The 26,771-nt window shown below is 54.8% G+C and overlaps 1 protein-coding gene across 2 annotated transcripts in view; it reads right to left on the bottom strand.

The window, feature by feature from the left end:
• MED27 (mediator complex subunit 27) overlaps window positions 1-26,771 on the bottom strand; it is a 167,070-nt gene that overhangs the window by 17,958 nt on the left and 122,341 nt on the right. The window contains exons 5-6 of one of the 2 annotated variants that reach the window (XM_016133875.2): window positions 8,709-8,816; window positions 5,314-8,125 (exon numbers count right to left, since the gene is read on the bottom strand). In XM_016133875.2, the coding sequence (XP_015989361.2) occupies window positions 7,799-8,125; window positions 8,709-8,816 (435 nt within the window). In that variant the 3' untranslated portion in view covers window positions 5,314-7,798. Of the gene's footprint in view, window positions 1-5,313; window positions 8,126-8,708; window positions 8,817-26,771 lie in introns of those variants that run through there. The other variant, XM_016133877.2, reaches the window with a different exon arrangement.

Genomic DNA, 26,771 nt, shown 5'->3' with positions numbered 1-26,771 from the left:
CGTGGTTTGCCTGCACCACTCAGCGCCAAGGTCGATCCCGTCTCAGGACCTTTGCGCCTGCCGTGCCCCTTGCCAGGGCTGCTTTTCCCACGAACCCTCCCACGGCGCCTACCCTTCCTTTCTTTCTTCATATTCCATTCAGCTGTCACCTTTTTAGACAGCATGTCCCAGTTACTCTGAAATTATTCCCATACCTGTTATCTTGATTCTCTTTATTCTTTCAGAATTTAAATTTTTCATAGCATTTAAAACTGCCTGGAACTTTGGTTACACTGTCCTGGTGCGGGACCTAGCATGTCACAGGCATCAGGAGGAAAACTAGCGGCTCCCAGCGGGTGACACCTGCTCCGTTCCAGGCTGCGTGCTGGGGCCTTCGCACACACTCCCATCCAATCCCAGAACACGCCCACAGGGCTGGTGCCATCGGCAACCGTCCCCCCGACAGGACACCGTCCAGAGCCATTCAGATGCCCCAGGAACTGGGTCTCGACGGTCTCGCCTAGGGGTGCGCACACCTGGCTGGCTTCGGAAGGCCCTGGGGGTGCTGTTTTGCTTTTTCCTATACAGATTCCCGGGTTCCCTCCCCGCCCCCAGGAATGTCTGAATTAAGAGGCCTGGGGTGGGGCTGAGAACCTGTACATTTGCTTGGTTTAGTGGCGCTCTCCAGTGTCACCGCAAGGGCTGGCCAAGTCAGGAGCTCCTGATCTGGGGGGCCCACTGGTTCACAAATGAGGGAACCGCGGGTCCAAGGCGAAAGGTGTGTGTGGCCCTCCCTCTGGCCGGCCACTCCCGGTCCCGTAGGGTATACTCCAGTGGCACAGTCTCCCGGAAACCACTTCAGTTTCACGGGTTTGCACGATAAATCAAATCGATGCCTCCTCGCTACTTCAAGAACAAATTAAGTATGGCGAAAAATGATTGCCCCCAGAACGGCGCTGGAGAGCTCGAGGACAGTGCAGATCAAAAGCGGAGCCGCCAGCACGTCCCACGGTGCTGATGCGTCACCTCTAACGTATGAGCTCAGGAGCTGAGCAAATTGAAACACTTGGTCAATGGGCCTCTTGGAAGCTGCCTCTGGGGTTGGCCAGTGGTCAGGGTGGAAGCCTGGACATGGCTATTTAAGCCCGCATGTCGTGTTATTGATTTTGGAACACGTGGGAGCATGAGAAGCAATCAGATGGCAAGATCCGTCTAAGATGGGAAGTGCTGCATTTCAGATGAGGACAGCATCCGACCCGGCTTTCTGAAAATGGGCCTTGGAAATTGAAAGCCGGGCTGTGCAAAGCCATTGTTTGGCTCTCCCCAGCTTCTTCCTGTTCACAAATTAGTTTGGTGTAAATTTCGCTGGGTCTGAAACGCTTTAGGACGCGGCGGAGGATAGGAAGCGCCGGGCTCCCGCAGGGCGGGGCGGGTTTGGCTGACCCAAGTCCAGTAAACACCGGGAAGAACTCTGAGCCACTGAACATTCGCTCACGTCCGTCTACCTGCCCTGGCCCCGAGCTGGCCCCGCCCCTCCCCGCGTGTCTACAAAAATGCGAAGCCACCTCCCCGCTCTACATTCTGGCTCACCGGCTCTCCACAAAGACGGTGTCCATTTTCAGTCACTGCCCCCCACTTACGCCAATTGCCGGGGTAAGAATTTTAAAAATCTTGAGGCGCGAGATTTTTAATTGGACAGGTTAGCAATCCGCAGGGGGAAAAGTGACACACCGCCTCTGGGAAAGTCTGCAGGGAACCTCAGGAGAAATGCGAAACGAGCCCCCCGCGCTGTGGCTCGGTCCCAAAACAGGCCTGCCGGCCGGGCCCCGTGGGACAGACGTCAGGGTCAGGTGCCGGTGCAGCAGCTCAGCCCAGGGCGCAGAAGAGGCAGCGCAGACAGGCTCTCCGGAGACCGCAGAGTGAAGCAGACGACGTTTGTACCTTTTAGTTCTGCCAGACACTGCCAAGATGACAGGAAGATGACTCAGGTTCTAAATCAAAATTCTAGGAAGAGTAACATCCACGTCTACACTGGGAACTAATGGAATTCTCCTGCGGGTTAAGCCCACAGCTGCTGCTTCTGCGGTTCCCACCGTTTACCCTTCCTGCCTGTTTCGCATCGTACAGAACCCGACCGAGATATAAACACAGGGCCATGAGAGGAAAGAATGTGCGTACAGAGGAAAAAGTTATAGTTTTCATTTAATAAAAAATTATTTCTAAAACCCTTCAGTGTGCAAGATGTTTTAATAGAAAAATCATCTAGAAAGAAATGCGCATCGGTTTAATGAAGGGATGGAGTCTGCAGCCTAACTAACTAACGGTGGCTTCTCAAAACACACTGTGGCCATTTAAAATGAGCATGGTGCTCTTTCCGAGAGGGGGTTTAAACGCATTATTCAGGACCCTGGGGAACAGTTCGGACCATCTGGGACAGAAAGACGTTGGACAATACGCCCCATTTACCAGGGAAACATGGGGAGGAACGGGATCCGATGACAATGGGTTCCCCTTTTGCTGCAAAGGCACAGCAGGCGGTTTGTGCTCGATTTTCTGCTAGATTTATGCCAAAGAAAGCCATTTAAGCGAGCATTCTGGAGTCGGTGCCCTGCCTCTCCTCGGGGTCAGGAAGACTTCGGAAATTCATTTCAGGGAGTCGGACAGACCCAAGTGAATATTCATTAGCTTCAGCTTATTTGCTGCAAAGGTGGCATGGCTACCAATTTTTGGTTGGCTGCGAGATTAAAAGAGAGCATTCTGGAAGCTGCCAACTTTCAGCCTGATGAACAAGAAATTACTCCAAACTACAGTGTCAGGAAAAAGAAAGCAAAGCACCCCTCAGTATTCTGGGCAAGCATTAGAGGTCTTAAAATGGGAAAGCCAACCTCAGGGAAACTGGTGGCTGAATCTGCAGTCTTGGGAGCAGCCGCCAGGACTCCGGGGACTAAGATGAGTATTTTAGGGGTGGGAACGGGGTCTATGCTCAGGTAAAACGAAAACAAACCCTACAGATGACCAATTGCTTTAGCGTAGACACATCTGCTCCAAGGTCAACCACCGATGGCAGAGGCCTTCTCCACGCACAGCGAGGGCTGGTGAAAACCGTGACGCTCACGGAAAAGGAAAGTCGGGATGAGCCAGCTCCAGCAGGCCAGGGGACTCACCACCGAGATGCCCACCACCGTCGTCACGGCCTCCGTCACAGCCAGCGAGGCAGACGCCCCTGCTGACTATACATTTGGCCTGCACTGGGCCCGTGTCATCTTTTCAAAAATTCTCCCAGCAATCGAACAAAGATGATAAACTTATTTCCAATTCACAGATGAGAAAACTGAGGCTCAGAGAGTGCGGCCGCTTGTCCGACATCGCGGAGCTGACATGCGACCGGATGCGAAACCGAGCCCGTCGCTGGGGGGCCCCGCTCCCACCCGGAGGAAGTCTGGCCACCTGCGCCCCCGGCAGACCCCCAGCCCGCAGCTGTCACAGCTCTTCGGAAAGCACTCTTGCAAAGTTCAGCATGACAAATCTGCTTCAAGGCCTGCAGATGTGACAGTCATCACCACTAAAATTCGTTTAGCAGCAAGTGAAAATTTTGGCAGCTTATCAGAAAGTTACCGATTCTTCATTTCAAAAAATAGCACCATGAACTATAAATGATCTGAAATTGACACTTCCAAATAAAACGTGTAAGCCTCACCGGGACTTCGACTTTTAAAGCTTTTATTTACTAGCGGCTTCATCTTGCAAGGTCAACAGGTGACGCGGCAGCAGGGGCAGAATGCATGGACCAGAATGGCGGGGCGCGTCCCCATCGAGAGCCGAGTTTCCCAGAGCAGACACTCTCATTGGGTCGTCTTCTTAGGTCCGCCCACCCTCCTCTGGAGAGTGGGCGAGTGAACGAGCCTCACCGAAGGCCGCAGCGTTAGAGGTCTGTTATTCCTCAACTTTTCACTTTCAATCAGGATGTACATTTGTTAGAGAGAAACCGCTGAACGCACAACTTCCGGGCGCCCTCGCATGTGAATTACACCGGAGCCCCCTCCCCCAGCCCGTGCCCTTCCCTCCTAAGTAACAAGAGGCCATTTTTCTGAAGGTCGTATGAACACTTTCAAAGGCTGTAACAAATCAAAATGTTCCCTGCATCTAATATCAAACGGGGCTGACGCCAACACTTATTAGAGAAATCAGATTCACGCTTCCCCCAACCCCCTCGACCCGAGCGCACACACACTTCCACCTTTGAAGTGAGAAGAATGCGGCTTGGGATTACCCTGGAGACAGCTCTGGCTGTCTTTGAAGGTTCCCTTTGATACCCCATTTCTTTCCTCTCTTCTGCTAGGAGGCTGAAGGCAGCCTTTTTTTATTGATATGGGGTAATTAATGAAGCTGGAGCATTAACATAACCTAAATCTCCTAATAAGACAAATTCGACCGAGACACTCGCGTTTCTTCTTTCGGTTAAGTCTGGCGTACAATCGGGACGAAGGCCAGGTCGCCAACTTAAGTCTGCCTAGGAACCTGCTGAGTCACGGCTCTTCACTCCTCCTTGGTCACAGTGACTGCCAGGTCGGTAAGTCTCACACACACTTTTATTTTGTGTCACAGGCATCAGCCTACCAGTACCTGGAATCACAATCACGCACCGCGGGGTAGACGGGAGACGGGGCCGTGGCGCCGGCCGCTACTGCGGAGCGCGAGCCTTGCTGGGCTTCTGATGCAAGGCCCCCGCCAGGTCTGGAATCGGGGCGGGGCTGGGCCGCGGGGGCGGCCGCGCGGATAACTGGATCTTTTAGGAAGTGCTGGCTGCTCCGGGTGTGGGGGCCGCAGACCGCTCACAGGCAGCAGCTCAGAGCCGGGCGGCCCGGGCGAGGCTCTCCACGCCACACCCGCGGAGCGGGCGGCTGAGCTCCCGACACTGCGGCGGCCCCGGCCAACGCTCCGGCGGCAGCTCGGCCAACGCGGGGCCGCGCTGCGGGGCTGCACACCGCGGCGCCGGCGCCTTCCGGACGGAGCGGACGTTCGGCGCGCCCTCCGCCCCGACGCCCCGGGCACGACGCCCCCAGGTACGACGCTCCGGGTACGTGAACACACGTGAGCTCACACGCACCAGTAGCGGCGCTCCGAACAGATGGCCCGGGACGGCCGTGCGCTTCTATTTTTACTATCTGTAAAGTGCTCTGAAAAGAAGGGGCTAATCGCTGGGCAGCGCGGGCGCTGGGCGCGGCCCTCGCAGCCCGAGTCACCGCCTGGGCCGTCGAGTCGCTGCCTGGGCCGCCGCGCGCGCCGCTGCGAGCGGGGGCGGGGCTCCTGCGGCACCCCCGGGACTCGGCCGGTTCGGGTTCGCGGGCGGCTCTCCCCTCGCGCCAGGAAAGTCCGCGGCGCGTGCGCGTGTCCCCTTCGTCCTTAGCCTCGCTGCCGACTTCGCTCCCTGCTGCTGCTTTCTGCTCCCCTCTCTCGTTTTCGATTCCGCATTTTCCACTCCAGCTGCGATGTCCTCGCTCCCCGCGGGCTTCCTCGTGACCCCCCCCCCCCACACTGCTGGGCTCTGCGCCCCTGGCGCTGAGGTCCACCCTGGGACCCGTCCCGGCCCGAGGCTGGACCTCGGGAGCTCCTGGCAGGTGGAGGGCTGAGATCTGGCTCGGTGTACGTCGGGCAAGGCCCTTTACGGCTCTGGGTCTCAGTTTCCTCATCTGGAAAGCGATTCTAGGATTCAATAACCGCCGCGGGCAACGTTGGCTTTCGCACCGCGCCCACCAGACTGACATATGGACCGCCGTTAGTGTGTTTGTTACTTGCAAGATAGACGAGTGAAGAAATCATGGCGTACTACTACTCGTTAGAGAAAAAGGCTGTTCACCATGCCGTGGAGGCACCAATGCCGCTGTGACCTGTGCCGTACGCAGGCCTGCCATCTCCGGAGCCCGTGCTCGTGTAAGAGGGGTCAGAAAAACGGGGACCGAGCGTGAGCAAGAGGACGGCAAGGGAAGAGCAGACATCTTTCGGGGGACGAGGAAGGGATGGCACCGAGGCGGAGGGCACAGAGCGCGTGAGCGCTGGGCTGTCCAGGGAGCCACAGGAGCACAAGGAGCTGGAGGGGAAGACAAGGTGAGCTTATCAGTGGATGGCGGTGGGTGACGTCAGAGAGGGAAGCAGGGCCCAGACCACGGGACGCCAGGCTCCGGGGTTTGGATGTCGTTCCCTTGGCCAGACTTTACACAAGTGTGTTCTGTGGTACGTTAGTGTCACGTTGTGCTCTAGGCATCAAGGCAGACCAAAGAATTTGGTGGTCGAGTGAGTTAGGAAAACACTGCTTACTATCTACCTGTCTCGGGAGAGTCACAAGGCACGTGCGCAAACTGAAGTCTAAGATGCAGTCGAACCTACTCAACGGTCTCTATCCAATGCTTCTCAAACTTTTTTGACCATGGAATGCTTCACGCCTAGCAACAATTAATACTCTCCTTTCCTGCTTTGGGAGGGCCGCTCTGGGCAACGGGAAAGATAATAAAAATCAAGACATCATCTGTTTGAACACGTCCTTTAGGAAGACAGCTCTGGAGGCCAAGGGGAGGACAGACTGCAGAGGGGAGTCAGACTGGAGGAGGCGCGTGTAGCGATTCGGTTGAGAGTGAGCCCGGGAGTGGAGATGGGCAGGAGGGGGCAGATATGAGAGATTTTTAAAGGGAGAAGCACCGGAACGTGCAGGCAGAGCAGGCAGACGAGACGCGGGGGAGACGGGAGGGAAGGTCTGCGCCGTTAGGGGGTACAGTTAACGAAGACGAGGAACAGCGAAGGAAGCTGAGTGGAGGAAGGAGAAGGATGAGTTCTGGCCAGGCTGAGTTCGAGGAGGAGAGGTCTAATATGAGACCCAAGCAGGAGTGACCCGTGTGGGTGACGTGTGGAACCACGGGGGCGGAAGAGGGGGGCCAGGAGGCACGAGCACGGAGAGGAGAGAACACCTGGGAGCGTGGGCGTCAGAGGGGGCACAGGGGGACAGGGCTGTCCAAAGCGGCAGAAGGCGAGTACTGGGGAATGCCAGCGGCAGACCTGCGCGACGGTTTTTCTACAAAAAACGCTTGTTACGGTTTACTGAGCACGTCCCAGGCGGAGAGGTGCGAAGTGCTTCATACGCACCATTCTGGGCACTCTCGGAACGGGCCAGGTAGGCAGACGTGAGGCTGCAGAGCTCACGCAGAGCAGGCAGAACCTCTACTCCTTACACTCTAAACTCGGAGGCTGTGTCGTCTGCAGCCCGAGTCTGGTGCCTCTCACGGCACGGGCATTGTCACCACCTAACTTTCGGTGTCTACTCTTGACCTTCCCCTTTCACTTGTAAGTCCTCTGCGGAGCAGCGTCTGGCCGTTTCACGCCAGGTATGACTGTAAAGGTGCAAACCTTGAACAAATGCAACCAAAGGACATCCCAGGTGACCGCTGCCCGGGGGCTCCTGGCCAGGGTATCGGCTGCCCCAGCGCTGCTTCCGTGGCTGCTACGTAGTTTCGAATTTCTCGGTTACGACTGCCGTCGGCGTTTGTGAGTGATGAACGCACCAGATCACGCCTGCCCCCATCATCTCTTCTCTTCTCCGCAGTTGCTCCGAAGACGGTCTGGTTTTGCCGAAAAAGAAAAGGAAGCCTCCCCTCCAGGCACGCTTCGCCGCCGATGGGGAGGTTTACGAGACTCGGCAGAATACCTGGCAGGAGAGAAGCCTCTCGAGACCACGACACTGGTGCAGAAAGTGAAAACGCCGGCGACTCACTCAAAACACAAGTCTCGTTGCTGTGTGGGTCACGGCTCTACAGTAACACAATGCCACGTGCTAAGCTACCTTTGTCACCCTGTGTGAAGAACAGTCCATCCTCATTATAACGTGGCCGTCGGGTGGTATGCACGAGCAGGAAAAAACTTTGAAGTTATAACGGGATTCACAAAGAGAAAGGGCGGCTCCCGGGAGGGGCCGGCGGCGGCTTGGTGCTGGGGAGGGCCGGGGTGCGCCTGGGCGGGCAGCGCAGGCGGGGTGCTCATCACACCCTGGGAGCGAACTCGAGCGAAGGCTGTCATCTCCCATCGGCGTCCTCTGATGCCCTCCACAGAGCCGGATGGGCGGCGTGCAGCCGCGAGAAACGAGGGGTCCACACAGGCGAACCTGCCATGAAACGAATCGCCCATGAAAGTAACCGGCCTTTTATCAATGGCAGAGTTCGGCGCACGCTGCTGCGGATAAGCAGCTTCCTGAGGGCTACTCGTTAGTTTCACAGAAAAAGACTGTCGGCCGATTGTGTGTCAAACTAACTCGAATTCTTCTCGTGGTTCTAGGAAAAGCAGAACGCTGAACCCTGGGCTGACGTGCTGTGCCACCGGGCAACGGAAAGAAGAAAATCCATTTCCTCAGAAGACACATTTAATGAGGCAACTGGGGTCTAAGGTGATAAATCAGAAATTCAACCATGGGCATCGGGCTGAAAGGAAAAGGCGGAAGCCCGAGGAAGACGCGGGGGAGGGGGGAGTGGGGAGGACGGTTTTCGTAAAGCGCCGCACTGGCAGGCCGGGGCGGGGGTGGGGGGGTGGTGGGGTGGGAGGGGCCGGTTTTCGTAAAGCGCTCCAGCACCACACTGGCAGGCCTCCGCCTGCGGGCCGCCTCCGCCGCGCCCCTCGTCTGGGACTCTCCTGTACTCGCCCGGGGCACAGAAACCAAAGGAGAAACCGAACGGAAGGCCGCAGGCGCTCACCTTGCCGTCCTCTGTGTAGACGTTCTCGCTGTACCCCTTCACTATCGTCCGGTCGATGAACAGGCTCCGCATGACGACGATCACTTTCAGCACCTTCCCCAAGGTCACCTGTCGAAACACATGCACGTGAATGCGCAGACACGCGAGTCACACGCAGGGCACGAGACGCTGAAGGGAGACGCGCTGGGGGCCCTCTGCGGGAAGGCGGGGGGCTGCCCTGTGGGCTGGCACCCTGAGTGCTAGGGAGCCAAGTCCCGACAAGCAGCTCTTCCCTGAGCACTCGGAGACGGTACGGGCCCCCAATTCACCCAGCTACCCTGGATTTACTTATAGTTTGGCTTTTAAACTCTCAGAATCAGTTCCATTTATTTACCATCTCCCGGATAGAGTAAAATTTCCCCTTATTTTTCTATCTTAAGGTTATCTGCTTTAAAGGCTATCCCACGATTCTGTCCCATGACTCTGGCATTCTAGGAGTTCACGAGCGCATCTGTTTTCACGATGCATCGTGGCCCACGCACACCCATGGGTTCTGGAGAGCACAAGAGAGGGATTAAAGGCAGGCACCACACGCCCCCCCGGCTGAACTGTCTACTTATAAGAGCTGGTTAGAGGCGCAGAAGCAATGCCAATGAATTCTGAAGGTAAATGGAGAGTAGCTGAACTTTACCTCCAAAAAGGAACCCGATCCTGGAAATACATTTAAGTGTGTTCGCTCTTTTAGAACTTTAAGCACATATTATGGATTAGGAAAACAAACAAACAAACAAAAAACACACCTAAAAAAGTGCAGTTTCGTACACGCCGGAGAAAAAACATAACCCACTGTGCTTGCTGGAACGGGCTCGGCACTAAGAACAGAAACGGCGCCTTCCTGTCTTTGCCAAGCCTCTTCTCCCCGTTTGCTGGAGGGGGCCCCAGAGCGAGACTGGCACAGGACCCACCCAAGGCCCTTGGTCAGGGCTGTCACAGCCCAGATTAGCTGGACAGGCGCCAGGCTGGTGTCTGCGTAAGGCAGGAGGCTCCGCCCCAAACAGCAGTCCGGTTCTGGGGAGGCCGCCTCGCCCACCCTTTCTTTCCTCATTTCCCTGTTCCTGTGGTTTTTCAACTGACGGTCCTCAGTCACGACCCTCCTCTTTCACTGGTCAGTCCCGGTATCAGAGACCACTGCGAAGATCTGGCTCCTTCAGTAACTTGTGCTGAGCCACCGTCTCCGTTTTTGTATGCCGGAAATGGCACAGAATGCCCACTGGGCAAGACAGAGAGGGGACATCTATTTATGTTTACGGGAATGTTAATAAAACACCTTAGTTCTGGGCAGTACTTCGGAATGTTGCTACACCGTGTGACATTTAAAGGATCAGTGCTTATATAACTGGAAAGTCACACTCTAGGTCGCCAGTAAGCCACAAAGGGGGGAGCAACTGCCTCCAGTTTGCACGCAGTTTATTGGAAGGAAGAGAGGAAGGGAGGAAGGGAGGGAGGGAGAGAAAGAGGTCGAGTTATGATGTGTAATTCTAAGCACTGAAATCGATAGCGTCTCAGGAGGCTACATGAAGGTCCAATATCAGACCTCGCCCATCTGTTTTCAATTGCCTGTTTTAACTCTCTTTGCTAATAAGCATAGATAACTAAGCAAGTGCTTCCTTAAAACACCAAAGTCTAGTTGACTTTAACGCCACTGCCTTAGTAATTTCTAAAGTTTCTTAAGATAGAATTCAGAAAAAAACCCCACTAAAGATACTAGAAATTATATATATAATATTTTGTTTTCAAAGGTGAATTTTGGTATTTTAAAGTTAACTAATACCGAAAAGTTAACTAATAAATGTTTATTCTGGAAAAATCTAGAATTAGAGAAAGAAGAAAATAATTGTTCATAGTCTTCCCATCCAAAGGTAATCGTCATTAACACTTTGAGGCGCTCCCCTTCAATCTTTTTACTAACAAAGACTTATCGTTTTGATTTTTTAACGCTTATAATCAAAGCTATGTACAATTTCAAATCAGGTTTTTATTACAAACGATGACACACGCATTGTTCCATATTGCTATGCAGCATTCAACAATGGCGTCCCGAGTTGCATGGCACTCTGTTCCGTGGGTAGACTGTAATTTCTTTAACCATTCTCCTATTTGTTGGACATCAGTTGCCAAGTTTTCCCGTATATAAATATGGCTGCGACATGCACTTCTGCTCACAAAACTCTCACATGTTTGGGATTACTTCTTGAGGATGGACCTGTGGAACTGTATTACTGGGGCTAGTGGTACCAACCTCTTACAGGTCTTACTAGAACCTGCTCCAGGGCTAACCAACCACAGGGTTACGCCATCCAGAAAGGAATGAACATACCCACTTCATTTCACTCTTGCCAGTGACAGGTGCCATTAAACCAAAGTAAAATGAAGTAAAACCCATCCCCCTCCTGGAAGTGCCAACTTTAGTCTTTTGTTATGGAAGATTCTAAAACACACATGAAAATAAATGAAATAGCATCACGATCACTCATGGACCCATTCCGTCACGGACTCCTGGCAAATCTTGTTACGACCCCACTGACTTCTCCCTTCCTGTATTATTTCGAAACAAGTCACAGCCATGGTTTCATTTCACTCGTAAATACATCCGTCCGCATCTCCCAAAGATCAGGGCTCTGAAAACAAAGCACAGCCGCGATGCCAACTCGCATCTAAAAACGCCGAATTCTCCAACATCGACGGGGCTGCAGTCCAGTGTCCAAATTTCCAACGGCCTCAGAAACGCCAGGTTAAAAAGCCGGCTTGTGTCGGGGCCTGAAGGCGGCTTGCACGATCGGCTGGCCCGGCTCCAGAGGCCGTCCTGAATGGAATGGAAGGCCCGCGCTGCCCCCGCTCCTGCTGGCCTGGTTCGTGACAGCGGGCCCCTCTCTCCCTAGCGTCGGCCACAGCCTGCATTTGGCCGACGGCCTCCCTGTGGTGCCCCTCGCTTGTTCCTTCTCACTCTGCGCTTCCTTCGTTTTGGTCATTAGATAGGATTTGGCCTTGATTTTTTTTTTTTTTTTTTTTTTTTTGGTCAAGACTGCTTCCGGGCCGTGTGGCAGTCTCCCAGCGGGAGGCACACGAGGTCGGGCGTCTCTGTGTGATGCTGGCAGCTGCCAACCCACTAATCATCGGGCTTGCAGACGGTCCTGTCTCGATGCGATTATTCCGTCTTCATTTATGGGCTGAAACACTTTTATAAAGAAAAACTTCCCTTCACTTGCTACCTGGTTACCCAGTGGTAGAGTTCATTACACAGGAAAGGCAGGTGAAATGCTCAATTATTTTTCTTTGCCTACTGGTTTTCAAAACAAAGCATCGGTTCACCAGTTTTCTTCCAATGTAGATGGGATGAGTTTTCTCCCCCCAACATTGTTATAAACTCACAGATTTAAACATCTTTCACGTGTTTTTGTCCGATGCCATCGTTCTTACTGAGGCGCACACTGTCCGTTTGCGGCCGGTGGGCATCTTCTCGATGTGGCGTCTTTCCGTCATAACCCGAGTCTCTGGCGGCGCCCTTGCCACCCGGTCCCCGAGCTGCCAGGCTGCCTTACACGGTTCCTGCCTGCGGTCATTTCCGCGAGCGGCCCTGGTTCCTCCTCGCGGGGAATGGTGTTTCCTCCTCCATCAGGGAGGAGGGGAGGAGGGGCTCGTAATCGTCAACAGGGTAAAACTTTTGATTTTTTATTTCATGAATCTGAATTAGGGTAAATATTTTCCTTCCCATGTTTCTTCTCTCTCTCTCTCTCTCTCTCCCTCCCTCCCTCTCTCCCTCTCCCTCTCTCTCTCTCTCTCTCTCTCTCTCTCTCTCTCACACACACACACACACACACACACGCTTGGTTTATGAACAGGCAGTGTCATGAAGTCTTGCTCTGGTTTACTTTCATCTTTCAAATCCATAACGTTCTATTCAATCTGTCAATTCTTATTTTTTATAACACCAGAAAAGACCCTGATGCTCATCTATCTTGATTATGCAGGGAATTATAGCTTTTTACATTTTTAACATGGTCAGTAATGAATTTATAGACACAATTCTGAAGCCTACCATTTTGAGGCGGGGACTCAGGTCTGGGCCTTGCCACTGGAATGGCTGACTCAGTGACCTGCCGACCCTGAATCGCACCTTCCTGCCGCCTTGTAGAGATAACGACGGGCCATCTCGGAATGACCACGAGCAGCCGGTGAGACAACGCACTGATAAAGGCCGCGGCACAGAAGGCGTTCCCGGGGCAGCTCTGCCCAAACCCTTGTGCAGAGGTGAAGTGACCCGAAGCCAGTTAACGTCGAAGCCGGGGCCAGCATGGCTGCTGCGCCCGCCTCCGGCCCAGGGCTGGCCGCTCCTGGCACTCCGCCGTCCTGCTGGCACGCCGGGGGTGACAGGGAAGCTGCAGCGAGTGACGGCGGTGCTGGGCCCTGCGACTGCGGAGCAGGCAGCGTCTGCAGGCCCGGGGCTCAGGGCAGCTCGGGAAGACACGACGCGGCCGTGTGGGCGGACCTAGCCGAGCCCCCGACTCCCGAAGGCCGCTTAGCATAAAGGGCAAGCACGCTGGGCTTCAGCCCCCACCTGCCACTCCCAGGCAGTGTGGCCAAGGGCAAGTCGACCGCCGTTCGTGCCCAGTTACTCAGCTGTCAGCTGCGAAGCGCAGAGGGGCCTGCAGGGGAGGCTGCATGAGAGGCCCCATGTGGCTACGGGCGTGGCGCCCAGCTGACGCGGCAGCTGCAGGGTCGTCTGCCTGCTCAGTGTGGTGCCGTGGAAAGGGCAGGGTGAGCCCTCCGAGCCCCGCCATCGAGACAGAGCTGCCTGCTCTCGAACGTTCTGTCCGGCCCTCACGCCACTCTGCAAGGATTCAGATTCTCATGCCTCTGGTCTGTGCCAGTTTCAAGGTAGCCGGATGCAGTAGGTAGTAATGACCTTGGACTTTTGGTTGACGGACATGGCGATGCATCACACACAGGCCAGTGGACACTGTTCTGCACATGAGCCAACGCTGGCCATGTTCACAGGCAACGCGCCCAGGGACAGGGGCTACAGGTCGGTTCTTGGCGACTGCTACGGGATACCACAAATAAAGCTAATGCCATCTGGTAATGAAGCAGGCTCGCCGTTGCCTAGGTAACCCTTCTTCCACACTGAGCAGCGCATTTCCAAGGAGCTCACTCAATACTCCTGCATCTGGCCCCGAGAGTGTTTGTGGCAAGGTCTGAAGTCACAGGAAGCACTGGTCGCCTCCCAGCCGGTCGTCACCCTTCCAGGGACTGCCCTCGGAAATGCTGCCACTGCCGGCCCCTTATTGGGGTTAGTGGTGTTCCAGACAGCGGGGGCTAAAAAAACTGGCATCCTCCACCTGGAATTACAGCGGCCACCTGCCAAGCTGTTGGCCACTGAGAGAATTTCCGGTCACAAGGCAGGGTAGGCAAAGCGAGAGCAAAGTTGAGGAGAACAGCCAAAATATTTATGTCCACTCTGCCACCAAACGCCGCCTAACACAAACTTAGCAGGTCTGGTGGTCGAGACGTTACCTATACTGGCGGGCCGCCTCAGCTGGGCCGGGGAGATGCTGACCACCTGGCTCATCCGGGCCTGCGCAGGGGGAAAAGCGCTTTGAACTTGAGCAGCACCTGTGTCTGGGGCCCAGGGGAGGTGAGCTGCCCCGAAGATTCCTGACACGCGGAGCCAGGACCAGGTGCAGCCCGAGCGGGCATGAAGCCCGCGCCCGCGAGGTGAAGGGGCGGCACGGTGCTTGTCATCCCCGCGAAGGCTGCAGGGCTGAGCTCTGCCTCTGGGGACGGGGTGCGTGGGGAAAAGGAAAGAGCCGACCAGACAGCTGTCGGGGTTCCCTCCCGGGGACAAAGAGGCGAGAGGCCCGCACGCAGGCGCCCTGGGGGCCCTGGAGTCCTTCGAGCGATGTTTTCAAAGTGCAGTTAGGGAGGTGGGGAAGGAGGGACGGGAGGACGGGCACATCCACAGGGAGTCGAGGACCAGATTTTCTCCCGTCCAGTGGCGGAACCTTCTCCTTGGCACTAATTCCAAAGAAGGAAAGAGATAAAGTGGGTGATGCCGACCATCGTCCAGTTATTGAGTAAATAAGCGTGCCTGGAGGCGCTGGGCGAGGACTGTCACTCGGGGACTCACGTAAGTGTAGAGCTGGAAAGGGTTCAGAAATCGTTCTAGCCAACGCTCTCATTTTTAAAGGGGAAAAGTGAAGCCCAGAGAGGTTGAGATGATTCCAGCATGGCTCCTACCTGGAAGGAGGCGATAAACTGACACGTGACTGAAAACTTGAAGGGCGCGGAGCTGCAAGGTCTCGTGGGGCCCGGGGTGCGCCGCGGGAGTCCGGAGGAGGGGCTGCTGCGTCGCCGAGCTGGCTGGCACCACTGCACGGTGCTCGGCTCAGTGCCTGTCCAGTTTACCACGCTTTGAAAGGCGGAGTCTGAGCACTCCCCAGACAGTATCCCGATGAAAAGTCCTTCGATGTGGCCTGGACAAAGTGTTCAGTGCCACCCAGGCTTTCCCTGACTCCTGGGGTCATCCCCCCAAAAAGCTGCACACACTACAAGGCTGCCGCATGCTCCCCCACCTGAAAAGCCTGGGAAGCCGCCCCATGTGAGCTCAGGCTTTCTCCCCAAAAGGGAACGCTTCGTAAGGATGGACAGCTAGTGCTCCTAAGTGTCCAGGGCAGTCCCTACTGGCACTCGCCACATGGCAGCGACTGTTAGTATCGCTACGCCCACTAGTTTTAATAATTATTAAATGATAACAAGGAACTCACACGCAATGTAAAGAAACAGAGAATAGAGAACTGTGCTTACTACCTTGGTTTCGGGCTACCTTTCGTTTCCCAAGTCATCGATAACAACTGCAGTTCTTCTTAGTTTACAAAACATACAAACATATAACATAAACCTCTTCCAGGAAGGAGAGCACAATGTCTGTATAAAAATAGGGCACGCCGGTTCCAAAGAGATTTTACGGGACTGAAGTGGGATCCAGGTAACTGACGAAAGGAGAAGCTGACGACTGTTGTCCCCAACGCGCGGAGAATGTCGCTTCTCCTAACGGACTGAACACGGCACTCAGGAAGCCCGCTGCGCCCAGCGGCCTGTCTCAGTGACCCTCCCTGCCGCCCAGGGAGCCAGCTGGCCCAGTGGTAGGTACCTGGTCCGAGGGTGGCCCCTCACGGTGGCCTGGTACAGAAGGCTCTGCCCTTGTCTCCTAAGTAAACGGCCTCCTTCCGGACTTTGGACTGAGAAGATGGAGAAGACTGGGGACAAAAACTGGCAGTGGTACGAGGCGGCGGCCACACAGAGAGACGCAACCAGAACTCAACGCTGCCTTGGACTGCGCGTGGCTTCCCTTTCCAAGTCTTTCCTTCCTTCTATCCAGCAAACATTTATTAGATACATATTACATACACACCAAGCATTTGGTACATAAAAACAAAAAAGACATTCATAGAGCTAACAGTCTAATGGAGGAGACAGGCAACAAATAAGTATATAAAGAAATAAAATTTGCAAGAAGTTGGGAAAGAAATGAACAAAAAGGGGACAGCTTAAAGAGAGATCATTTAGATGTACCTATGCGTGGAAGAACTGCATTTAGATAAGACCATTCAATTATTCACTTATTTGTTCACCCGATTCACCCCAATACTTATACACGAGTATTTGTTCTAAGTGCCAAGCCTTGTTCTCAGGGTTAGAGATGGAGCAGTGAGCAGAACAGTGTCCCATGACTGGACACTCCTGGGGGCGTCGTGGACGGACAGTAAACACACCTCGGGCCGTGGGGCCACGACGGCAGCAAAGCTGGACGAGGGGCTGGTTCGAGGTCGGCGGACACCCACGGGGTGAGAGTGAGCGCGCCCGGGCCGCGCTGGCCAGGTCGGCCGGGAAGGGCCTCTGGGGCTGGGACGGGAGTTCCATGCTAGCCGGGTGCAGCGGGACGCCGCAGGGTTTCCGGCGGAAGAACCACGTACGCGATGTGCGCTTTTGCCAAGTGGGCCCCTGGCCGCTTTGTGGAGGGACCGAGAAACGGGGAGATGACGAGTGAGCTGGCAGCGTCGGTGAGGGCAACGGCGGCCGACAAGCTGAGAAGCCAGTGGATTTAAGACGGAACTGGCGGAATGTGCCGATCGCCCGGATGGGAAGGAAGAGCAGGCCTAGAAGCTACGGAAGCTTCCGGGTGCCTGGCTGGGGCTCCCGGCGGGTGGCTTCGTTATATTGAGGTGAGATGAAAGAGAAGAGGGACAAACAGCAGGGGCCGCTTCCTTTTATCGCGTCTAAGACCCTGTGGAACGGTCTGCGTGGGAGACGGGGAGGGGGCGGTTCGCCCGGCCAGACAGCTCAAGTTTACGGGCGTCCCTCTCTCTTTCTCAAGGTGGCCCAGGTGCATTCAGATGAGCCGAACCACACCCTGAGCAGCATTGCCCAGGCTCTGAGGTGCTCGGGGTGCTCTTCCCCCAAAGAGGCGAGAGGCAGACTCGAGCACAGGCAAAGGCGGGGTCCCCACGCACACCTCCCTCTTGCCACCCCCAGCGGGCAGTACCACGGCGCCCCTGTGTCTAACCTGGCCCTGCTACACCTCCATTTCTCCTGTCCATACCCTGTTAGGCAGCACTTGGCTTTTTAACAGTTTGTAGGATATGTGTTGACTTGACCTTGACATAGAAAATTTTAATTCAAATCAATACATGGACAAGGTCACTTTAAAATCCAATTAATATGAATGGGAAAATACGGCCCACTGTCCTGTGAGCTGAAAAAGGAAGAGCCGCGAGTTGGCGACGGGAGGCAAGCACACGCGCCCGCGGCCCTTCTGCGTCTGAGGAGGAGCTGGCTGTGCCCGCGGAAGCAGGCAGCAGTCGGAACACCGGCAGACTTTTTTTATGGGCTTCTATTTAGGGTAGCTTAAAATTGAACTAGTTTGTTTGAGGAAATGTGCTGAAAACTGTGAATTCCCATAACCCAATTTTAAGTAAATCAAACCCTGGACGTCAACTCGCCCAGGAATCCCTAGAGAAATCTAGGGCGTTTAGTACGGTTTGAATCATAGCGATTTGCATCAACATAAAACACACTCACAGCACCGCTCACAGCGATAACCGGAACGTGAGGGGAAACTGAGGCGCTGGCAGGTCCCCCGAGCGTTATGCGGGCCACGCCCCTCAGCTGTGCCAGCGCTACCCCTCCGTGTCCCCCCGTGTTCATGAGACACGTTCGTGTTACGCCGAGGATCAGAGGATCGCACGGGGACGACGGGGACGTGTCCTTGCTGCTGGTGCCTCTCCTGTCCGGCTGCCTCGTCGCCACCCGGCTCGGATCTCGGCTTTCCTAGCCTTCAACCAGATCAGAACAGAACACGAACGATCAAGCACCCGACTGAAAAAGATAAAACTGCTTCGCTCCTTCCAGGAATGACTGCGAATTATGCAAATTTGGAGTGAGGGATTAGGGGCACCTGTGAAATACCATAACTCTACTTCTCCACTCACTTCACATTGGGATGGTGTCTTTAAAGGCTGCTGAAGGGGCTGGAGCTGAGCTGAGCGAGGAGAGGCCTGCATCCTGGTCGGCTTTTCCGGCATCCTAGGGCCTCCTCGCCGACGTGACCTGCACGTGTCCGACAGCACAAGGCTGCACAGGAAGCCCTGGCCCCGACTCTGCCAGCCACGGTCACGGGCGGCCGTGCGCACACACGTGCTCACCTCTGCGGACTACACGCAGCAAAGTAAAAGCAGCCCGGCTCTTTGTGGCCAAAAGGCAAGCTGCTGCCCTGCAGGGCGCCTGCTCCACCCTCCCCTCGGGGACCGCGTCAGAGGATCACTGTGCACCCCCTTCCTGAGAAAATAAGACAAAGCCAGCCTGCTTCCCTCTTCCCACCAACCTCCAGTCACCTCCACTGCTAGGATTAATGCTCTTCACACACTCATTATTCTTTAATGATGCCTGTTTGTAAATAGCAAGATGGGATGCAATTAAACCATGAGAGGCTAAATAAACACACATACTAATTAGGATCTTTACGAGAGATTTTTTTTCATGTATAGACTGGAATTTACCTTTCATTAATCTAACTTAATTGCAATAGTGCACCAGTAAAGAGTCAACACAAATTAAGTGCTCTAAATGATTCCCCATATTCCCGGGGAGCAAGCGATCCTTCCTCTGGGTAACAAGCCACGTTGTGCAGGAGTAGGGGGCTTCGGGAAAGCAGCACGGCCACGAGTTAGCAGGAGGGTTTCGGCAGTTACGACAGGTGTCGCACCATCATCATGATGCTGGGGCTTCAGACGCCTCAAGTTAATGAGGCCAAGGTCGCAGGTCCTAACGGCAGCCCCGCCCATCTTGTGAGCCGATTCCACGGCCGCAGACATCACCCCCTACATTTGTCAGCTTTCTGTCACTGGTTCTGAGGTTTGGATCAATCGGTTCAAAACCATTCCTACTCCCAGAATAACGATCCCAGGAACACCTGCCACGTGTCAAGGCGGCACACAGCAGATATTTCTGCATGAAAAGGACATCTGTTATTTGCAGGAAAAGAAAAGTTAGCATGTTTTAACCTTTGATTCCCGAAAGATTATATACGTTTGGTGACTAAATTGAAACAGAATATGATGGTTTATAAACATTAGATATCTTCCTCCCAAGCTTAAGCACCTAATACTTGATTCATTCAACAAATACTGAGACCCTCTAGGTAGCTGGTGCCAGGTCAGGAAGCTACTCCTTCTAGAACTCTTTCCTCTTTTACGTGTTTTACTTGTCCTTCCCTAAACACTGCTGCTAAGTGAACTATCACCTCCCTGTCTTTGTCAAGTGCAGACGTGCATGGATATACAGAGGCTCTGACTTCCCTCCTGCCCCCAACTGAACCGGCAGCCCCACCGACTTAGAACCCGAAACTCTGTCCCCAAGTGTAGTCCATGAAAAGACACCTGTGGTCAAACAGGCTGGGGAAACTGTATACAGTATCCTCCTCTAAAGACTCACAGCACAGCAGGCATACTAAAGGCTCTGAAAAGGACTGCAATAGAAGAACCTGCTTATCCGGTGCTTCCTAAACTTACTGTGCTTATCAACTTCCTTAACAATGAGTGTCCCCCCAAAATCCATGCTAGGAAGCACACTGGTATCGGGAAAGAAGTAACTTGCCTATTCGGCCAGTCGTCAGCAGCTTGGGTCCTATCTTTCCAGTTGATACGACACCTAACCTGTCCACTCACTTCCTGCAGGTGGAAACGGACGGCAATGCCGCTCTCCTCCCCGTTACCCCCGCCTGGACCGCGCTGGATGCGGGCTCGCTGTGCAGCAGGCCGACTGGGGATCCACGGAGAGAAAACGCCTCCCCGAGCGACTGTGGATCACAACCTATCAACTCCCAGACATTCAAGTGCTCCCGGTTCAAGAATGTTCAAAGATTCACTCTTAAATTCCTCTTTAGGGTTATAAGGCTCAGAAAATCCTAGTCTTGTAACAGCATCACCGACAGCCCTCACTTAATCACTCTGCTAGATCATATATAAAAACAAAATAGAGCTAAAAAAAAATCATTCCACGTTAGCGAGCAGATGTCTAGCCCATTTGCAATTAATACGACCCACTTCCATACAATCAGACTGCTTAAAATTCCTGGAACAAGATGTAAAAGTTAAGATGCAAATGTTCCGGGTTTAATGAGAATGAATGGAAATGATAAAACCCCCTCTCCCCTTGAGGGTAGGTATGATCTCCGTACAAGCCCCAACTGCACACTAAATTTATCAACAAAACAATCATTTGATAAAGCCCGCGTGAAGAGGAAAATAGAACGGGGAGTCAGGAGTGTATTCTGAAAGCATTTTCCCCCAAAATTAAATGGTATCAAAGCCATGATTCGCTTAAGAAGCTTTTAAAGAAAACTTGACTCACTCGGAAGCACCCCCCAGCTATCGAACACACTGGGGGCTTCTTGCATTTCTCTGATCCTGCCTGTGACCTTTCATGGACAGCACAGAGGGGCACAGGGAAGACCAAGGATCTCACTGAAAGTCCCCGCTCCGCCGTGTACCGTGACCTCGAGCGAGTTACTTAACCTTCCGAATCTCGGCGTTTCTCACCCCGGAAATGGCAGTGACGTCGTGCACTGAGGGGCCGGTGTACTCAGTGAGCACACGTTAAAGGGCCACATGAAGCGCCAAGCGCCCGGCGGCGCACGCACCGGCGGGAAGTATCAGAACCCTACCCGTCGCGGCGGGGGCACCCTTTTCTAGAACCATGAGCCGAGCCTCACTTTTCACTCTCACTTCTCCCCGCCGGGAAGGCCCTTCTGTCTGCTTCTGAGGCCACAGCCCTTCCCTGAGGATGCAGCTGTGGCCGCTCCCAGAGTCTGTGTTTTCACCAGGCACCGGGGGTTCTGGGGTGTGGACGGCACCCCAGTCTGTCCGAATCAGATACCTCGACCCCGCTTCACTCCATGAGCCCAGGGGCAGGACTAGAATTTCAAGCGCCGGAAGCCCAGCCGGTCTCGGCCGGTCACGGGCCTGGGGCCCACCGCGGGCGGCACGGAGCCGGTCTCTGCTGACCTGAACGATGGCCCAGGCCTGAACGCTCGCGGCGCTTCCCACGCCCCCGTCTTCGTTCATTCAGGGGTTGCTAACGGCGCCACCTTTGTGCCGGGCACAGCTCGAAGCCCTGGGAGCGTGACAAGGAACAAGACAGTTCAATAAAATCTTATTTTTCCGGGGGCGCTCACAGTCCAGCGGGAGGTTTGCTCGAGGCTGAGGGTGGAAGGGCAGGGACTGGGCGCGGACCCTCCTTTAACCTCGTGATGGCACAAGCCCTGTGGAAGCCAGGCGCCCGGGAGGCATTCCAGGCGACAACGAACAACATCGAGACGGCAAGGCTTCTAAGGCACAATGAAATTCCTAGAGATTTGGCAGTGGCGCAGAAACATCCAGAAACGGGAGGCCACGTCAACGGCAGAAAGAACGTGCGCGTTGGAGTCGAACTGGCAGGGGCTGTATTTCCTTACTTGCCGGGCACCTCGGGCACTTCGTTTCGCCTCTCTGCGCAGCAGCGACCACAGGGGGCCGGCGCGAGCCGGCACTGCTCACGCTAACCGGGCGCTCGGCACGTGCCCGGCTCTGTTCCCGACAGGGGGGACACTGCGGGGAGCAGCCCCACGTCTCCGCCTTCACGGCTTCCGCTCCGGGGGGCAGAGAGTGACAACAGGCCAACAAACAAACCACACGCCATACGATAGAACGTTCTGAGGAAAAATAAGGCGTGGCCAGGGACAGGGCGGCAGGGTGTGATGGGGGGAGGGGCCCAGAACCCTCAGAAGTGAAGGGGAGCGCCGGGGACAGACGGCGCAGCTGCCGCAAAGGCTGAGCAGGAGCCGGCCCGATGGGCTCCAGAACGGGGTCCCCAACCCCCGGGCCGCAGACCAGTACTGGGCCATGGCCTATTAAGGGGCCGCACAGCAGGGCTGAGCGGCGGGCAGGTGAGCGAAGCTCCATCTGTATCTGCAGCCGGCATCACCGCCTCGGCTCCGCCTCAGATCATCGGGTGTTAGATGCTCATAGGAGCCCCGGTCCCCGGTGCCACACAGGCTGGGGACCGCTGCTCTAAAATGAGGGGGAAAAAGGAAAAAAAAAATTTCATCTTATTTTAAAAGGAAGTCCCACATTATTACAAAGGATTTCTGAGCAGACACAAAGGGACTTTCTTAGAGTCACAGTGCTTATGATCAACAGACAACGTGGTAATTAAATAATGAACGAGGCCTACAAAGTTTTACGATCGTCAACAAACGTCTAGCGGGAACTGCCGCGATGCCCCCGGCCCCACGCACCCCTGCGGCCGACACCGCGCAGCCGGCGTGGCTGTGGGCACGCGGCCTGGACTACCCGGGCAACGCTCACGACGACCCCACGCTCCACTTTACAGGGGGGAGTGACGGCTCAGAGAAACGCAGTGACCACTCGGCGTCAGCTGGGTACCAGCGGCCCAGCGAGGCGCTGCACCCAGGCCTGGCCCCGGGGCCCGCCTTCTTCTTAGTCTGCCGATGGGTTAGCGGGGTTAATGATGGTGGAGGCAGGGCTGAAGGGAACCGCTACCCCTCTAACCACGTGCAGCTCGATCAGCTAAACTGACTTTGTATAATTAATAATGCCATAGACCGTAGTAGTGTAAATTCACACTCATCTTTTAATTCAATCGCCGAAGAAACAAACTGTGTAGGTCGCTTTTATTAAAATCGAGCAACTGTTCCATCTCAAGGCACAGACACAGTGACAAGACGAACTGGAGGGGACCGGCTGTGTAGACCGGGGCTGGGGAAGGAGGTGAAGTACGGAGACAAACTGCTTTCAAAACCGGCGGAGGATTTACGGCAGCTCTGGGTGGTTTCAATTATTTACGTGTTTGGTCTATGCAGTGTAAATCCGGGCTAATGAGATTCGATTACCGTGTATAAATCTGAACTGACACCACTCAACCGTCTGAACGAAGAGCAGCCTCGTCCTGTGTTCATAACTCTTCAAAACAAAGATTATGATTCGGGCAGAGTAACATCATCTTGCTTCCCATGACTGGATGCCGTGGGAGTCGAGAGACAGGGCTCTGTTTGGTCAAACACACTGAGACGAGCTGCAAGGGATTCCAAGAATCCACTGATGAATATCATTTTTCATCTAGTGACGAGATCCACAATGACAATTTATATTGTCTCTCTGTCCCGTGAAATTACGAAGTCCGAGAGTACCTTTCTCTTTGTGGTCCCCACGCCCGCCCCTAGGGCTATGTGATGCTGTGTAATGAGGTGGGCACGACAGATGTCGATGGGTAACGGTCAGATCACAGCACTTCCCCTTCGGGACCTTCACCGAGGCTCAGGGCACAGCAGACACGATGCTTCTGGTACTGTCCAATGGCATTTTAATGCAAAGTGACCTATTTAAGGTCAGTCTACGACACCTCTGTACCCTGCACACCCCAGGCCTAAACAGGGCATCCGGAGTGCAAAGGAAGGGCCGATCTGGGCCTGAGGAAGTAAGGGTGGGCTTCCTGAAACGTGACATTGGACCCCTGCCTTGAACAATGAGCAGCAGTTTTGCCAGAAGGGGCAGGAGGTGGCGGGGCCGCCGCAGGCAGAGGGATGAGCAGGCCCGGGGCACGGGGGCGGGCGGGCACGGAGCGTCTGGGGAGCGCTGCGAACGGCTCCTGAGGAGCCTCCTCAGTCACAGTAAGTGGGCAAGCTGCTGGCATGGAGCCGCTGGGGCCAGGGGTGCCAGGCCTTCTGTATACGCTGCCCGTTGCATACGAAGAGGACTGTCCCGGCCAAAACGCCAACAGTGCCTCCACTGAGAAGCATCAGAAGCGTGGGGTTCCTAGGTGGGAAGAGGGAGGGAGGAGAAAAGGTTAGAGGTAAACTGAGGCCAGATTATGAAGACCATGTGCGCTTTCCTGGGGAGGAGGTGGTGGCCTTTACCCTACAAGCGTCGAGGAGCCCGCAGAGTAGGAGACTGGCCTGGTGAGACCTGCCCTCTGGAACGAGGTGGGTGCGGAGTCCCCTGAAGCCAGGCGACCGGGAGACCAGCTAGAAGGCTGTGGCGGGAGTTCACGCCACAGGAGGTGGCGGTGGGGGACGGGCGGAGGCGCTGACCGAAGACGCCAGGCCGGGCAGCCAGCACACCAGCGAGAGAGTGGACGCGGCATCGGGCGCGTCTGGGGCCGGCTCGCTGCTCGAGATTACGGCTCGGGGTTATTTCTCACACAGTATTTGATCAACAAGTACTTGTTACAAGAATGAAGATAAGTACTGGATCAGAGAGCTCCCCGACCGGGGGCAGGACGTAAGACCCGGCGCTCGCCGCTGGAGAGATCTGAACGAGATGCCCTGAGGTGAAGGCTAGGGCAGCGGTGACACTGCGTCCGCCCCACCCACGTTTGACTTCTGACGCGTCACTCTGCCTCAGCAAGGGACGAGCCGCCCGTCCCTGCCAGACGCTAACTTCGCTCCGTGTGTTCAAAACATTTTTAGAATACAATCCCGCAAAAACACCTGTGGAGTTGGAGCAGCCTTCCCCGACACTGAGATCCACCGCGGCGGACGCCGCCTGATCAGATGCACCTGTACCTGTTACCCGGTGGAACGTGCCCCCCGACCTTCTGGGGACAAACGCGGTTGAAAGTGTTGCGAGAAACCAGAGATCTGAATTATGGGCTTTGAAGAGTATCATCAGAAATAACAGAATCTGAGGAATACTGACATATTAACATTTTTTTGGCGGGGGTGGGGGGACAGGGAGGGGAGATTCTAGAGAGCCTACCTGGGCTATCACTAATTTAGAGCAAATATTTTTAGGGAATCTTAGGGAAACTGTCAATTACCATTAAGTCGTAAACACACATTCATCTTATAGATACGAGTGCACATCTAGTAACGACATTTGTAAAAAAAGAGAAAATATAGAAAATAAAATTGAAACATTATGAACTATTCCTTGAAATTAGTTCTTTTTGTCAGAAAATGAAACTATGTAACGCCAAAAAAAATTTTTTTAATGCCTTGGCTGTCAGAAAACAATAGATTTAATGTCCAATTTTTTTTTTTTTTGCGCTGCTCCACTCTGGTGCCCAAGAGCACAAAAGCATCTGCTCTGCAGGCTTCCTTTACTGTCTCTGGGAGGAGCATCTCTGTCTCTGGGAGGAGCATCTGTCTCTGGGAGGAGCATCTCTGTCTCTGGGAGGAGCATCTCTATCTCTAGCATGGGCTTTAACCCGGAAGCCACCAGAAATTCACCTGGAAATGAAGTACGAACGTAGTTATGCTGCGTACAGGAGTACAGACGACAGGAGCTGCATCGGCGGGTGACCAGAAAGCCGAAAGAGAAAGGTCCAGAGCTCTGGTCAAAGCTTAAGATCCATGTTCTCAACCTTCCTTGGGGATTAACTGCCCTTTAAACGGAAGCCACAGGCCCCTCCCGCAGAGGAAGGCACACGAGCACATGCACACACCGAAACCCGCGGGGCTCAGGCGTCCCGAGGCCGAGCCATCACCTCCCCAGAGGGCAGGGGCCCGGGGTCAGGGCCCCACCATTACAATGACAGCCAGTCTCGGGAGATGAAGCGGGACGGGCTCGGCCGCCCCCCGAGAGCGGCACCTGGACGCACTACTGGCACGGCCACGGGCACGCAAACTGGGACAGGGGGAGCCTTTCCGGGCTGCGGGGCTTGCACTGGCGGGAGACGGGGGGCCACTGCAGGCTCCGAGCTGACCCTCCCTGCGTGGGGCACAGACGGGAGGCAGTGCCGGGCTGTCATGTCAACCCAGGCGAGAGGGAACAGAGGCCTGGACCGGGCTGGTGGCAGTGGGGGAGGGGCGCCACCGGTCCATTCGGGACCAAACGCACATACTTTCACCTAATTTACAAATCTAAACATGCGTGCTTAGAATGCGAGTTCTTATTCTGAAATAATTTTAGACAATATTGGACTTACAGAAAAACTGCAACAATAGTACAAGGAATTCCCGACGGCCCTTCACCTAGATGCCCTAAAGGTCAGCGTCACACCTCGTGGGCTTGTCCTTGGGTGCGCACGTCCTCGCTCGCTGCTCGCCACGCGTGTGTGCGCGCACACGCACACGCACACACACACACACACACACTCGTACTGTTCCTCCTCAGACTTCCGCCCACGCATCTTGGCATCCATGATGACTCTTGATGCTTCAGTGGAACAATTATTATTTCGGTGGCTGCTGGATTTTCTAGTTCTTTCTACACTTACTAGTTCACACTCTACTGTGAGGAGTGGCTTTCCCGGAGCGACTGTTACGTGATGCTGACAGCTCCTGTGTCTTCAGTCCCTTGTTTTCAGAGTCCGACTGCTTCTGCGCGTTACGGTCCGTGGCCAGCATCACGCGCTGCGGCGCCCAGCGGCTGCAGGTCTGGCCAGTGGGAGTCCCTTCGAACTGGCCGGTGTCTTCTCGGCACGGCCTGCCGTCTGCCGGCACTTCGCTTTCCTCCTGGCACAGCGCGATGG

The sequence above is a fragment of the Rousettus aegyptiacus genome, unplaced genomic scaffold, assembly GCF_014176215.1.
Source record: "Rousettus aegyptiacus isolate mRouAeg1 unplaced genomic scaffold, mRouAeg1.p scaffold_m13_p_3, whole genome shotgun sequence".
Classification (NCBI taxonomy): domain Eukaryota; kingdom Metazoa; phylum Chordata; class Mammalia; order Chiroptera; family Pteropodidae; genus Rousettus; species Rousettus aegyptiacus.
Note: the sequence above shows the minus strand (reverse complement) of the source record. Positions and strands in the feature narration are given on the sequence as shown.